Raw genomic sequence first — 13,934 nt, 5'->3', positions numbered from 1 at the left:
GCAACGAGTATACTCGCTCATCACTAGTTATAAGCCGTTACTGTCACTTTAGAACACCTTTTATGTACTATAGACTATGAATTGTGCTGTTGATCGTAGATTATATAAATGACTAGGCATAGTAACTAACTGTGGTTAGTTCTAAAAAAAAATTATGATTATATTGCACATAAAAACATTGCACATCATATATTCAACACTACAGATGTGCAACACAAATTAACTAACGATTACTTAAGTATTGATAGTATTTTATTTGCAACTCATTCAAGAGCCTTTGGATAAACATTTTTGTTTTTTCTTTCGGTCCAAAGATGAACAGATTTTTGCCAGTTCCTACGCTTGAACAGGCCACGTAAAGTTAACCATAAGAAAGTTAACCATGGAGATTGCAAATCGATCCCAACTACTTTCAAGCACTGTCCCTGAGCCCTGTTAATGGACATTGCAAATTCCAGTCTAAGTGGAAACTGGGGGCTTTTAAAATCAAAAGGCAAAATCAGATGGAATGAGTGGAATTCTTATAATGAAAATGTCCTCTCCTTTGGCACATCCTGTTGCTGAGATGTGCATCTAATCCTATCCTGTGTGATACAGTCTCCTGAGCTGTGTATCTAATCCTGTCCTGGGTGTTACTGTCTGCTGAGCTGTGCATCTAATCCTATCCTGTGTGATACTGTCTGCTGAGCCGTGTATATAATCCTATCATGTGTTACTGACTGCTGAGCTGTGTATCTAAACCCATCCTGTGTGACACTGGGCTGTGTATCTAATCCTATCATGTGACACAGTGATGAGCCGTGTATCTAATCCTATCCTGTGTGATACTGGGCTCCCCTGCACTCTGTGTCAGAGGGTGATCTGTGTCGGTACGGTAATAAATTGTGTCATTTCCAGCTTTACAGAAGGACAATAACACCATAGAAATGATAGATCAGGCCTCAATTACCACAACTGTCTACAAGGAAAACTGATGCTCATAGCAACCAATAATTACAGCTCAGCTTTCATCTTTTAAACAGCTCTTGTGAAATGAAAGATGCTTAGCGATTGCTTGCTATGTGGAGTGGGCATGGCTGACGCAATAATAAAAAATTCAGCTATTTTAGCCAGAACCAACTCATCCAGATATTAATCAAATGAACAACCATTACAATGGCTATGTGCAACCTAACAAAGCAAAGGCAGTTGCTTAATTGGGGGGCTCTGATCTGCTGCCCGTAACAGATAATGACTAGAGTTGAGCGACTTTAGTCGGATCCTGAAACAAAATTCGTTTCAGATGAAACTGGTCCGACTAGGGCAAAAAAAAGTCAGTTTCGTCTGAAACCCGACCCCAATGCAAGTCAATGGGGAATAAAAGTCGGCATTGAGTGGATGAATGTCATCCGCTCAATGCCAACTTTTATTTGCCATTGACTTGCATTGGGGTCGGGTTTCGGACGAAACTGACTTTTTTTTGCCCTAGTCGGACCAGTTTCATATGAAACGAATTTTGTTTCATGAAACCCGATCCGACTAAAGTCGCTCAACTGTAATAATGACGGTTGCATTGTAAAAAGGTGTTGATGTTGATATAATTTTAACCCTTTCCGACATCGGGCGTACATTTACACCAATGTCAGACTCCCTCCCTTCGATGTGGACTCCGGCGGTGAGCCCACATCTTTCACGGTACATATCTGTTGTTTTGAACAGCTGACATGTGCCTCCAAAGGCCGCGGGTGGAATCGCGTTCCACCCGCGGCTATTAACCCGTTAAACCCGTCAAACTCTGACAGCGGCATTTAACAAGCAATCGTGCCGGAAATCTGCCCACCGGTGACCCGCGTCACGTGATGACGGGTCACTGGTTCGTTGACATGACAGCCAGAGGTCACCTGGAGACCTATATGGTTATCAGTGCCGGTTTGCTGTGAGCGCCACACGGTGTTCGGCGCTCATACCAAGTGAGTAATTCTGCTATATAGAGGCGATCTGATCATCGCCTCTATGTAGCAGAGCCAATCGGGTTGTGGCAGCTTCTATTGAAGAATGACAAAAGTAAGAAAAAAACTTTTTAAAACTAAAAAAAAAAAAAAAAATAATGAAATAAAAGTTCAAATCACCCCCCTTTTGCCCCAAACTAAAATAAAAAAAAAAAAAATATATCATTTAGTATCGACGTGTTCAGAATCGCCCGAAGTAAAAAAAAAAACAAAGCAAAAAAAGGGGGGGGGGGGGATTAACCTGATCACTAAACGACATAGCGAGAAAAGAAAGGCAAAATGGCAGAATTACATATTTTTGTCGCTGCGACATTGCATTAAAACGCAATAACGGTCAAAAGATCATATTTCTAGCAAAGTTTGGAAATTTTTTTCACCACTTAGATAAAAAAGAAGCTAGACATGTTTGGAATCTATGAACTCGCAATGACCTGGAGAATCATAATGGAAGGTCAGTTTTAGCATTTAGTCAACCTAGTAAAAAAAGCTAAACAAAACAAATGTGGGATTGCACTTTAATTGCAATTTCACTTCACTTGGAGTTTTGTTCCCGTTTTCGAGTACACATGGTAAAACCAATAGTGTCATTCAAAAGTACAACTCAACTCGCAAAAAAAAAAAAAAAACAAGCCCTCACACGGCCATATTGATGGGGAAAAAAAAAAAAAAAAAAAAAAAAGTTATGGGAAAAAGGGGAACGAAAAACGAAAAAAACATTAAAAAGCTCCGGGATCAAGGGGTTAATGTGAGCATCTTATTTCTTGCACACTATGATTAGGTATGCCTGTCTGATACACCTAAGACGGTCCAAATCTACTGACCCAATCTGCAAGGATTTCAGTTACACTTCGAGAAATTTGATCAAAATTATGTTAACTAAATACCCTTATCATTACTACCTTCATGCAATTTTTGCAATATATTTTTTACATTTTTATTCCAGGATATTTGTTTTGTGCTTTGTTTTTGGTTTTCTCTTTGTAAAGGTCATGTGTTCATATGCAATTACAATTTGCATGCACATTAATTTACTTTTTTTGCTCAGACCCAGTTTCTCATTTGTTTCATTGTGCATTCTGTGCATATAAGGGTGTGACCGCCCTGTTTCTGAGTTGGATAATCCATCCTGTCTGGCCTATACTATTACTGGTGGTTCAGTCCCTCTGCCCTTGTTCACATTTACGTCACTTGACAAGTGGAAAGGTTTTAAATACAAGAGTTAGGACTGTCCCACAAGGGTTGCCTTGACGTGGCGGGATGGCTTCTACATTATTTTGATCAAAATTATGTTAACTAAATACCCTTATCATTACTACCTTCATGCAATTTTTGCAATATATTTTTTACATTTTTATTCCAGGATATTTGTTTTGTGCTTTGCTTTTGGTTTTCTCTGCTGTACTGCTGTGCAGGCTAGGCCCCTTATTTTGGTCACTTTGCTCTCTGGTAGGAGGCAGAGCTGTCTCTGAGTCCAGTATTAATCCTAGGAAGGATTGCACTTTTACTGGTGTTAATCTTGACTTGGGAATGTTCTCTATCCATCCTAATTCTATTAAGAGTTGACGTCACCCCCTTTATTTATTGAGTGGAGTGGGTCTCAAACCTCCCTACCACAAGGAAGTCGTCCAGGTATGGGATGATCACTGTCCCGGGAGCGAAGAAATGACATTACTTCGGCCATCACTTTGGTGAAGACTCTGGGGGCTGTAGACAGGCCAAACGGAAGGGCTGTGTATTGATAGAGTGCTACTCTCAAGTACTTCCGATACTCCCGATGTATTGGGATATGATAGTAGGCATCTTTTAAGTCTATCACTGCCATGAGGTAGTGCTGGCACAAGATTTTTATGGCCATATTGATTGACTCCATTTTGAAGAACCAATTGTCTACCCATTGATTGAGCCACCTCAGATTGACTATGGTCCTTTAAGAGCCATCTGGTTTTTGTATCAAGAAGAGGGGGGAGTAAAACCCCCTTCCTTCTTCTAGAGTTGGGACTTCCTGTAGGACTTGTTTCTGCACTCATCCCAGGACCTCTGTCTCTAGGACCAGTTGTTCCTCCTGGGCTTTTCTTCGGGGTGTCATTACGAAGGTTTGCCTGGGTGGACGGCTGAATTTTATTTTTAGTAAACCGTCCCGGATTATATTTAGGACCCATGTACAGGGGGAGAAGTTTGCCCAGGCAGAATGGAAGAGAGAAAGCCTTCCCTCTACCTCTGCCTTGATGTCATTGGGGAGATTTTTTGGAGGACGTGGAGGGCCGTTTAAACATGTAGCCCGATCCTCTATTTTCTTTAAAGTCCCAGTTTTTTCTGTCTCCCGGGACGACGACCCCTGTTAAAACCTTCTCCTCCAAAATGACAATTTTTTGGACTCTCCAGGAAATTGGGGAAAGCCTTTCTTCCTATCCCCTGAGTGCTCCAAAATTTCCTCAAGTTTTATGCCGAAAAGGAATTGACCGTGACATGGGATGGAACAGAGTCTATGTTTGGACAGCAGATCTCCTGGAAACCCTTAAGGCTAAGTTCACACGTAGCGGAACTCTCGCGGAAATTACCGCGAGAGTTCCTGAATTCCATTCCGCGGGAAAATCGCATTTTAAATTCCCGCGATTTTCCTGCGGAAAAACTAGCATTTTGCAAGCGTAATTAGCTTGCAAAAAGCTAGCGTTTTCCAAGTGATCTGTAGCATCGCTTGGAGGACTGATTGAAAGGTTGGTCACACTCGTCAAACAGTGTTTGACGAGTGTGACCAACTTTTTTACTACTGAGGCCGCCAATGCAGCATCAGTAGTAAAAGATAAAATGTAAAAAATAAAAAAAAAAAAATAAATAAAAAATGGTGTTATTCTTACCTTCCGACGTCCCGCACAGCCTTCCCGCCTCTCCACGCACTCGTTCCCAGTAATCCTTTGCGAAAATGCCCGCGATGACGTCCGTTCTCGCGGGATCGCGACATCTCGCGGTAATTCGCGATGACGTCGCTCGAATGACCGCAAGACTTCGCGATCCCGCGAGAACGGACGTCATCCCGGGCATTTTCGCAAAGGATTACTGGGAACGAGAGCGTGGAGAGAGGCGGGAAGGCTGCGCGGGACGTTGGAAGGCAAGAATAACACCATTTTTTATTTTACAATTCTATTTTTTACAGAGATATGGTACCCAAAGCCCGGAGGACAGTCTCCTCTCCTCCGGACCGTCTCCTCTCCTCTGGACCGTGGGTACCATCCGCAATTGTTCTGCTTACTTTTCGCATGGTGTGCACAGCCACATGCGGGAAGCGGAACAATGCATTCCTATGGGTGCAGGATCGCCGCGATTCCGCAAAATTAATGAGCATGCTGCGTTTAACGCGAAGCGATTCCGCCGCGGTAAAAACTGCAGCATTAGCACAGCATTGCTGAATCCCATAGGAATGCATGGGATGCTTATTTCACGTTTTCACGGCAAAATCGCGCAGTTAAAACCGCCGCGGAAATGCAAAAAACGCCACGTGTGAACTCAGCCTTAAGCCACAGGGCTCGTCTTGCCGCATTGGACAAGCCTGCCGCTCTAGCTGTTAACCTTGCGGAATCTGCTGAAGCATCCGCTAGGAAAGCCGCTGCTCCGTGCACCAATGTCAGGTTTGATAGTTCCTGGTAACTTAATGGTAGGGATAACTTTGAGGACCTAGCCACGGCCCCATCAATTTTCGGGATCTTTTCCCAAGTTTCGGAGTGTCTCCTCAAATGGGTGCCTCCTCTTTGATGCAGAAGGTAAGGTACCCGACCTCTCTGGCTTTTTCCATTCCCTGTCAATTAAAGCCTTTATCTTGTCATTGACAGGGAAGGTGCGTTTTCCCTTCTCTTCTAGCCCTCCGAACATAACATCCTACAATGACAAGTGTTTTTTCCTCCTTAAGGCCCACTGTAGACCTGACAGCTTTGACCAGCTTTTCTACGTCCTCTGTAGGGAAACACGGACGGCCCACTATATCGCTGTCCGAGGAGGATTCTGAGGACTGAGTAGAGGAAGAGGCGGCGGAGGGGGACAGGGATCTTTCCCGACCTTCCTGCACTAGCGAGGCCTCTAAATCAGAATCCCTTTTGCGGCTTCTTTTATCAGTCTTTATAAAGGCTGCCTTTAGGGAGCCTTTCACCTCCTCTTGTTATTATAGCCCTAAGGCTAGTGACAAAGTCAGGGGTCTCATCCCGTATGGTTTTATTCATACAGTCAGTGCATAGATTTTTCTGTCACTGAACTGCCAGCGGATTTTTGCATAGGACGCATACTCTATTCTTTGTTTTGCCACTTAGCTTCTTTGACCCCTAGTGATCAAACAGAAATATGGACCCCGTTACCATAAGGGTGATATTCAAGTAGATCACTCACCACCGCTGTCAATCAAGGGTACGGATTTTGGAGGCTGATCAGATGCACGTGCGACGTTTTCTGGATGTCGCAGTCATGCCGGTCCTGACGACTGCCACTCCTACTACTCAAACAGCTACTCCTGGTATGCTGGCGACTCGGCAAGGTATCTGACCAGAGCTCCTGCAGAAAAGGCTGCTGCTGTGGCTCTTCTTGCCCCACTTCCATTGTGAAGCATTGGGCACGAGTGCATCTTCTGTGGTCATCACTCATTTATGAGGGATCCACTGCACTCCCTGCCTCCTCCGGTCCCATCTATGGCCCCTCCCCCCCAGGATTTTACACCGACCGGCGTTTTCTTCATGGGCGCCGCCATCTTGGATCCGGGGCACACCCCCGACGTCACGCGGGCACGCCGATTCCCAGCGTGCTTTGCGCGTGACGTCAGAGGGGCGCGACCTGGAAGCGGCCGCCTCTCCTGGAGCTCCCGGACGCCGGCAGAGGGGGGAGGGCGGAGTGGCAGGCACGGAAGAGCCCCAAGACCCCTGACCGTGCTGCACTGACGCCCGCTTGGATGCTGAGCCACCGGACAGTGCTTCAAGCCCTGACGCCCAGCACACAGGCTCTGCCTGATCTTCCACGCTGGCACGAGGGTGGGCATGTATGCTTTTCTTGACCGTCGTCTTCAGCACACGGGTTCCTGTCAGGACAGGAAACCTAACTGAAGCCAGGGAGAGGTACCGCCCTTTTATCTTCAGTATGGGTTCCTGTCCTGATAGGGCGGATCCCCTCTCTCATGTGTGCCGTCATGGGAGACGGGAAAACAATACCTTCATATGGAGGCCAGACCTCACAATGCCACCACAATGCGTCTGCTTCCAGCTTGATATACCAAATGGCTCCAAAGTGGGGAAGAAGCAATTAAGGCCCCCCCCCTACACATTATCATTTTTTGGACTATAAAACACTTCTCCAAAATTTTGGATGGAAAGTGGGGGATGTGTCTTAAGAGTACCTTATAGCCCAGCTGTGGCTGTGGGGGGGGGGGGGGTGACAGACAGCGGCAGAAAAGTGGGTAACCCAACACGTGCCTATAGTCCCATCCACCTCTATGCACTGAAGACAGCGCAGAGCTGTGGATGAGACTATGGGTGTAGAAAGCAGTGAATAATCACTCTTTAATAGCAGGCATTCTGGATCGCCCAGCCGCTGCAGCCAACACGTGTGCCCGGCATTCAAGAGAATGACTATTCACTGCGCTCCACACCCAGACACAGGCCTGTGGAGCAGTGAATATTCCGGCAGCTGACGTCATGTGCTGCCTACACGCTGAACTCAGCTGCTGGCATCAGAGGATGCTGTGCTGCGAGGGAGCAGAAGGAAGGCGAGTAGAATAGTTTATATTTTATGTGTACGGTGTGATGAGGGGGACCATGTATACCTAGGTTGGGTGGGGGGGGGGGTCCACAGATACCAGGATGGGGGGGTTGCCATATATACCAGGATGAGGGATATTGGTACAGAATTGGGGGGACATTACCCCTATAACAATGTCAGCATTCCCCACCCGCCATAACAGTATTTCATAACATTTTTTGCTTCAATTTTTTTTTTATCTATTTTCCTCCTCTAAAACTCCCATCTTATGGTCCGGTCCATCTTATAGTCCAAAAAATACAGTAGATAGCTGGCAGCAAACCACCATCTTGGCTGTGTCTCCGATAAACTCGAGCACTACAGTGCTCTCCATCTCTGCAATCGGCTTATCAACGGAAAAAATAAATAATCAGCATTCATAAATTGGCAGACTGAAATCAGACATGCCAGATCACAAGTGACCCCAACTATCAGTAGGCTGGTGCCCTCATACTGTAAGCCAAACCCATGATATTGGTAGGTGTGGCCAACACTAGGCTAATGTGTAGTTTGGGGGCCATCTTTACACGCAACTTATTCAGTCCATGCATAGTTCTCAAAGCACATCACTTACCTGTCTACAACTTCATTCAAAATCAGGTTTGCAAGATTGCTGTCCACATTTTTTAAGTTTTTCATATCTTTTTTCCTGAGCCCTGTAGTTGGTGTTGTTGGCTTATTGTTCGGTTTAGTGTGTTTTACGCCAGCTCCCTTAAATTACAATTAGAAAAAAAAAAAAAATACATTTGTATGCATACAACATCATTATGTACTTGCCTTAGGCATTTAATGTCATAAAATGAAACCACCAACTATGATGGAAAGTGCAGTATGATGAATACGATTTCAAAGTATTCACAACTACAATATACAAAAACACAAAATGCACTGACATGACATGATACAAGAGACACAGGCTGGCCTTTGGCATACCCTTGGAGCTGAAGGATTTAAACCAGTTTGTCTATTAAAAGAAGAAGTGGTACAATTGGGTATCCTAGGTGCACTGGAAATACCAGGGGACATAGCTTTGGGAGTGACTTTAGCCCTTGGGAGAGGGTTGCTGGTAACAGAGACAGGGTCTTTCTTTTTTGGAACCGCACCTTTTTCTGAAAGTAAAAATTGAAACAAAAATAGTTAATTCTACATCAGACAATAAGAGGAAAAAACTGAGCATACAAACGTGCCTTCACACAACAATGCAAATATCCTCTTCAGAGACGAAGAGGACTAGAACTCTAGTGCCATCTATTGGATGTAGCAATCCTAAAAATCAACCCTTTGATTTGGCTTTTTATCCCAAGTCATATTAAACACTCTACTTGCAGACATGTGTTCTGATGTGCTTTACACTGAGGAGGTGCAACAATTACAAGTTTAATGTTCCAGAGGAGTATTGTATGGCCTATAAGTCTACTTACACAGGCTTTGCACTGCAGAATGACAAACATTCCCCCCTTAGGTGTCTGATCATGGATCTCTCATTTAGCAAAATCGGACCTTCTGATTTGTGATAAGGGGTAAACACCTCAAAAAAGGGGACTTCAAATGAAGATTCTGGCTTGGCTTCTTATACCAAGTCATGTGGCAAGGCTCATTAAGGGGACGATATTGACTCTTAGCATTGCTAACCCAATAGGTGCACTAGAGTTCTAGTCCTCTTCTTCTCTGGAGAGGGTATATGCATACTTCATCTCCTAGAGAATATAGTCTGTACGACTCCTTACACTGCGCACAAGGAGAAACATTACCCCTTACACAACAAGAAATTCTCTTTTTTTATAAATGCACCATATAACTACAATACAAAATAGGGGACACTTGTAGTTACACATTCTATACAGAAAAATGGATGAAATGATACATAAAGTGAAATAGTGTAAACCAGCGCGCTGGTAACTAAGGTACACATTGGGTTTCTAGGCACAGCGCGCCCTCTTAGAAACCCGATGTATACCTTAGTTACCAGCTCCTGCTTGCTGGTCTCCCGCCTGTCACATGCAGCGATGCGTGCTGACCAGCGACCCCAAAAATGTCCAGGGCTTTCCATCAACGATCAGCGATACCGGCAGGGGGGCCGGTTGCTGATCGCTGTCACACACAGCGATCTCGCTGGTGAGATCGCTGTTGCGTCACAAAACTTGTGACCCAGCAGCGATCTCGCTAGCGAGATCGCATCGCTATGTGTGACGGGGCCCTCAGACAGAAGCCTCTAAGTAAGAGTAGCCCGGTCTGCACTTTCATGAAATCTTTTTACAGTACAGTGCACAATTATGGGGTCAATACTGACTTGGGCAATAATACTTACCGTACCTACTACATGACAGATCAATGACTGCAATCTCCCTGCGGCTCCAAATAAATTACTACATATCAAATAGAAGTCTCAAAACCAGACCTTAAACACGCACTCCAATCAAAGTTTTTATCCTCTTAATATATTGCAATCATACTATATAGCACTGTGTACTTACTCATTTTGCCTTTCTACCCACCTAATTCTTTTTTCCATTAAAGTTATGACATCACATGATTAAAATCTAACTAGCCGAATTCTTCTGAGCTCTATGTAGAAATAGGAGGGTCAATTTTCCCTGTAGTCATATGTCACTGCAAAGTGCCTGCCTGGGGGGGGGGGGGGGCTGGGTCAGGAGTTGGAGAGGGAAATCATTTTTGGAGGGAATAGAAACTTCCTGGTTCTACATAGAGCAGAGAAAAGAAGAAAGGGTAGAAAGATAACATGAGCAATTGTAAGTACACAGTGCTATATAATATGATAACTGCAATATATTAGGATGCTCTCCCTGTCTGAGTTAATTGGTTTGAGGCAGCCCTTTTATATGTGTTATGTTTGTTAGATTTTATATTTTGAAATAAAGTGATTCTGATTTTACTTATCTGTGTACGACACTCGATCTATGTTACACAATCGTGACATCTATATGACTTATCAATATATTAAGAGGATAAGAACTTTGATGTGGAGTGCATCTAACAATTAAAGGAGTTTTTCAGCTTCTAATCCGATCAGTTGGATATGGCAACAGAGCAAAATCAAGGCCAATATTTAAGCCAGAAAACTGCTGCTAGGTAAATCTACTGGAACTAAATTTTTGTGCAAAGCCCAACTGCACAGCGTGACTTTTGGAGTTTTTACACATCATGCCCGGCTCACTTGAAAATTAGAACTTCGTGAAAAGAGGGCATGGCCGAGTGGAGCCAACAAAAATTAATAAAGTACCGTAGCATAAATGACAAAAATGCACTCTAGTCCCTGAACACAGTACTTTTCTTGCAGAGGTGCACAACAGCTGAAGGATGCACCAAACTCATTAAGAGGCACACGTCTTAATAAACTTGGAGCATCTTAGGCTCCAAAATGCCAGTGTTGATGAATTTGGACCAAAATACTCTATTTATACAACCGATAAAGGACCACTGGGAGAAACCCCACATGTAAACCAGTGTCCAGCAACCTAGACCTCATTTATTCTGTCGATTCTTCCCATTAAATTAGCCACTTTAGTTCCTATCTCGGCTCCAAATGGTTCCCTACAATGTGAGCTACATGCAAACTTATTGAGCTCATGAAAGTTTTCCCCTCATCTCAAGGCCAAACCAAAAGGAAATTAGCAAGTCCTACAGCAAACCAGGAGTACGCACAATATCCATTTGCAGAGACAGCTGCTCTGCTAATAGAAAAGTGAAGTCCACATGAAAAAACTATGTAAAATGAAAAGATATGGACATGTGCAGGTGCAAACTTTTTTTTGTCTTAAATGTGTACATTTTTGTTTATAAAAAATACATTTCCTCAATTTGTCTTTTATAGGCTTCTTGTTTCATTGCATATTGTTGATTGAGTTATCTGTAAATCCATCAGTGAAGTCAATCTGATAGGAGAGTTTGTAATGCTTTAGATTAATTTCACATGAGGAGTTTGATGCTGCATATTTTGGCTGCACAAAAAATCCAGCATGTATCAGTTCCAGCAAAGTGAAATCTCAGGTCCACTGTATTTTTGTTGTGTTTTTGCGCAGTGTAAAGTGACCTGCAGTGCGTTATTAAAATATCCAACATATCAATTTCTCTTGAGCCTATGTGGAGTTTTATGTGCAGATTTTCCCCATAGAATTGTATTAAATGCAGAAAATCTGCAGGTAAAAATGCAATTTTGCTGTGGAAAGTGAAACGCACTAAAAACACATGGAAACTACACGACTATCAAGGTGTTGCCAAAGTCAAATACCAGGAGGTATCAATAGCAGAGAAACTTAAATTTAAAACTTGACATACTAAAGAGGAAGAACTGCAACACCAAAAATATAATAAACATACACGTAAAAAAAAAAAAAAAAAAAACCCTCAAACTCAAGTAATTTAGCCAATAGGCACAGAAAAGCTTGTAGAAAATCTGCAACATCAAAACCTCAAATTCTCATCGTAGGAACGTAGTTCTACCCATCTTTTTCTGAGCTACCCTGTGCCGATTAATGGTCAAGCTGAGCTAACCTTTCAATTGGTCATAAATGAGCAGAGAGGAAGAAAAAAAAAACAAAAAACAAAAAAAACAAACAGAAGAGTTAAACTCGCATCAGAACGACCTCAGTGCCGGATTCATAGATAAATTAATTTGATGGTGGGGCTGGGCGATTACCGTAATTTGCCATTGACGGTCAGCACAATTTTTATTTTGAATAAAATAAAAATTCTAATTTTTGCTCGATCCTCTCTCGTCATTGGTGGAGCGGGCACTGTAGGAGGGAGAGCAGAGCCGCTGAGCGCAGTCATTAATCGTAGCGCAGCAGGAGAAGCCGCAGCGGGAAGAGAGCAGGAGAGAAGTGTCAGAAGGCGAGTGGTGCAGAGGTTGAGATTAAGGGTACTGTTACACTTAGCGATGCACCAGCGATCCCGACAACGATATGGATCGCTGGTGCATCGCTAAGTGGTCGCTAGTGAGCTGCCACACAGGCAGATCTCACCAGTGACATCGATGGGGTCGCTACATACCTGTCAGACGTGGCGATCCTGACGTCCTCCCACCCGCGTCCACGAGTCGCTCGTCGGCGCCACAGGAAGCCCAGCAGGAAGTGGCCGACGAGGAATGGTCCAGGACGTTCTCACGCGACCAGCGATGAGCAGCGGGTCGGAGATAAGTGTCACATGCAGCGATATCGCTGCAACATCACAAAATCAGTGACTTTACAGCGACATTGCTAGCGATATCGCAGTGTGTAACGGGGACTTTACTGTCCACATCACAATTGCCTGTGGTTATTAAACCCCCTCCCCTCCAATAGTAAGCGCGCAGCCTAGATGGCAGATTCAATACAGGAACAGAAAATCATTCTCTGTGCATCCATATGATCTTCTCAAGCCACAGGATCTTCTCACTGCAGCTGAGTGTGAGTAGAAATTTGTTAACCCTTTGCTACCCCCCTTGCACAGGACAGGCAAAAGGATGATAGAGGAGGTAAGGGCTAACCTCACATGTGCCACTTCTATATTTGGCCCCTTGTATCTAGTCTCCTCTGCTCTAATAAAAAGACTGTTCCGGACCCCTGGCCTGTCACTATTATGTCTGACCATTCCTATTAACACAAATGAAAAGTAGAACCACATGGTCACCACGATCCTAAGCAAACAAATAATCTGACCCCATGTCCCGAGGCTACTAAAAGGAATCTGTCAGCAGTTTTTTTTATGCCCCCTGAAGAAGCAGAGCGAAACATGCGTGTTGGGGTGGAGGGACCTGAGTATTTTCATCTTTAATTGCATACAGATTCAGGTAATTACTTCTGTCTTCACACAGTCTCTCTCTCTCTCTCTTGGCATTCTTTGATTATATCAGTGACAATGCCACTTAAGGTTTTTGGCTTGCCTTTGCAGCTAGCTATCTTCAAATGCACTTTATCCAGCACTTTGCATGTAACAAACTATGAATTTGTGCCACGGAGGACTATGACTAGGACAAACACTACCATTTACAAAATGCACATATTTACTTGAATCATTGATATAATCTTCTATGGTTCTGTGCAATATATATATTTTAAATTGCTTCATTTAGCAAGTTACATCTTTTATTATGCACCTTTATGAAGATAATTACATACTATTTCAATAAAATTATGTACATATAGTAATATATACAATGTGTGTTCATTGAACATCGAGTAT

At 43.6% G+C, this 13,934-nt stretch overlaps 1 protein-coding gene across 2 annotated transcripts in view; it reads right to left on the bottom strand.

Annotated features, from left to right (window-relative positions):
• The window catches only part of SPAST (spastin), a 90,202-nt gene that overhangs the window by 30,235 nt on the left and 46,033 nt on the right, over positions 1-13,934 (bottom strand). For both annotated transcript variants that reach the window (XM_073545155.1, XM_073545154.1), the window contains 2 exons: positions 8,688-8,863; positions 8,329-8,465 (listed from right to left, as the gene is read on the bottom strand). In XM_073545155.1, coding sequence (XP_073401256.1) covers positions 8,329-8,465; positions 8,688-8,863 — 313 coding nt within the window. The remainder of the gene's footprint in view (positions 1-8,328; positions 8,466-8,687; positions 8,864-13,934) is intronic.

The sequence above is a fragment of the Dendrobates tinctorius genome, unplaced genomic scaffold (genome assembly GCF_039654945.1).
Source record: "Dendrobates tinctorius isolate UK_male_01 unplaced genomic scaffold, ASM3965494v1 ptg000140l, whole genome shotgun sequence".
In the NCBI taxonomy this organism is placed as follows: domain Eukaryota; kingdom Metazoa; phylum Chordata; class Amphibia; order Anura; family Dendrobatidae; genus Dendrobates; species Dendrobates tinctorius.
This window is presented reverse-complemented; position numbering and strand designations above follow the sequence as displayed.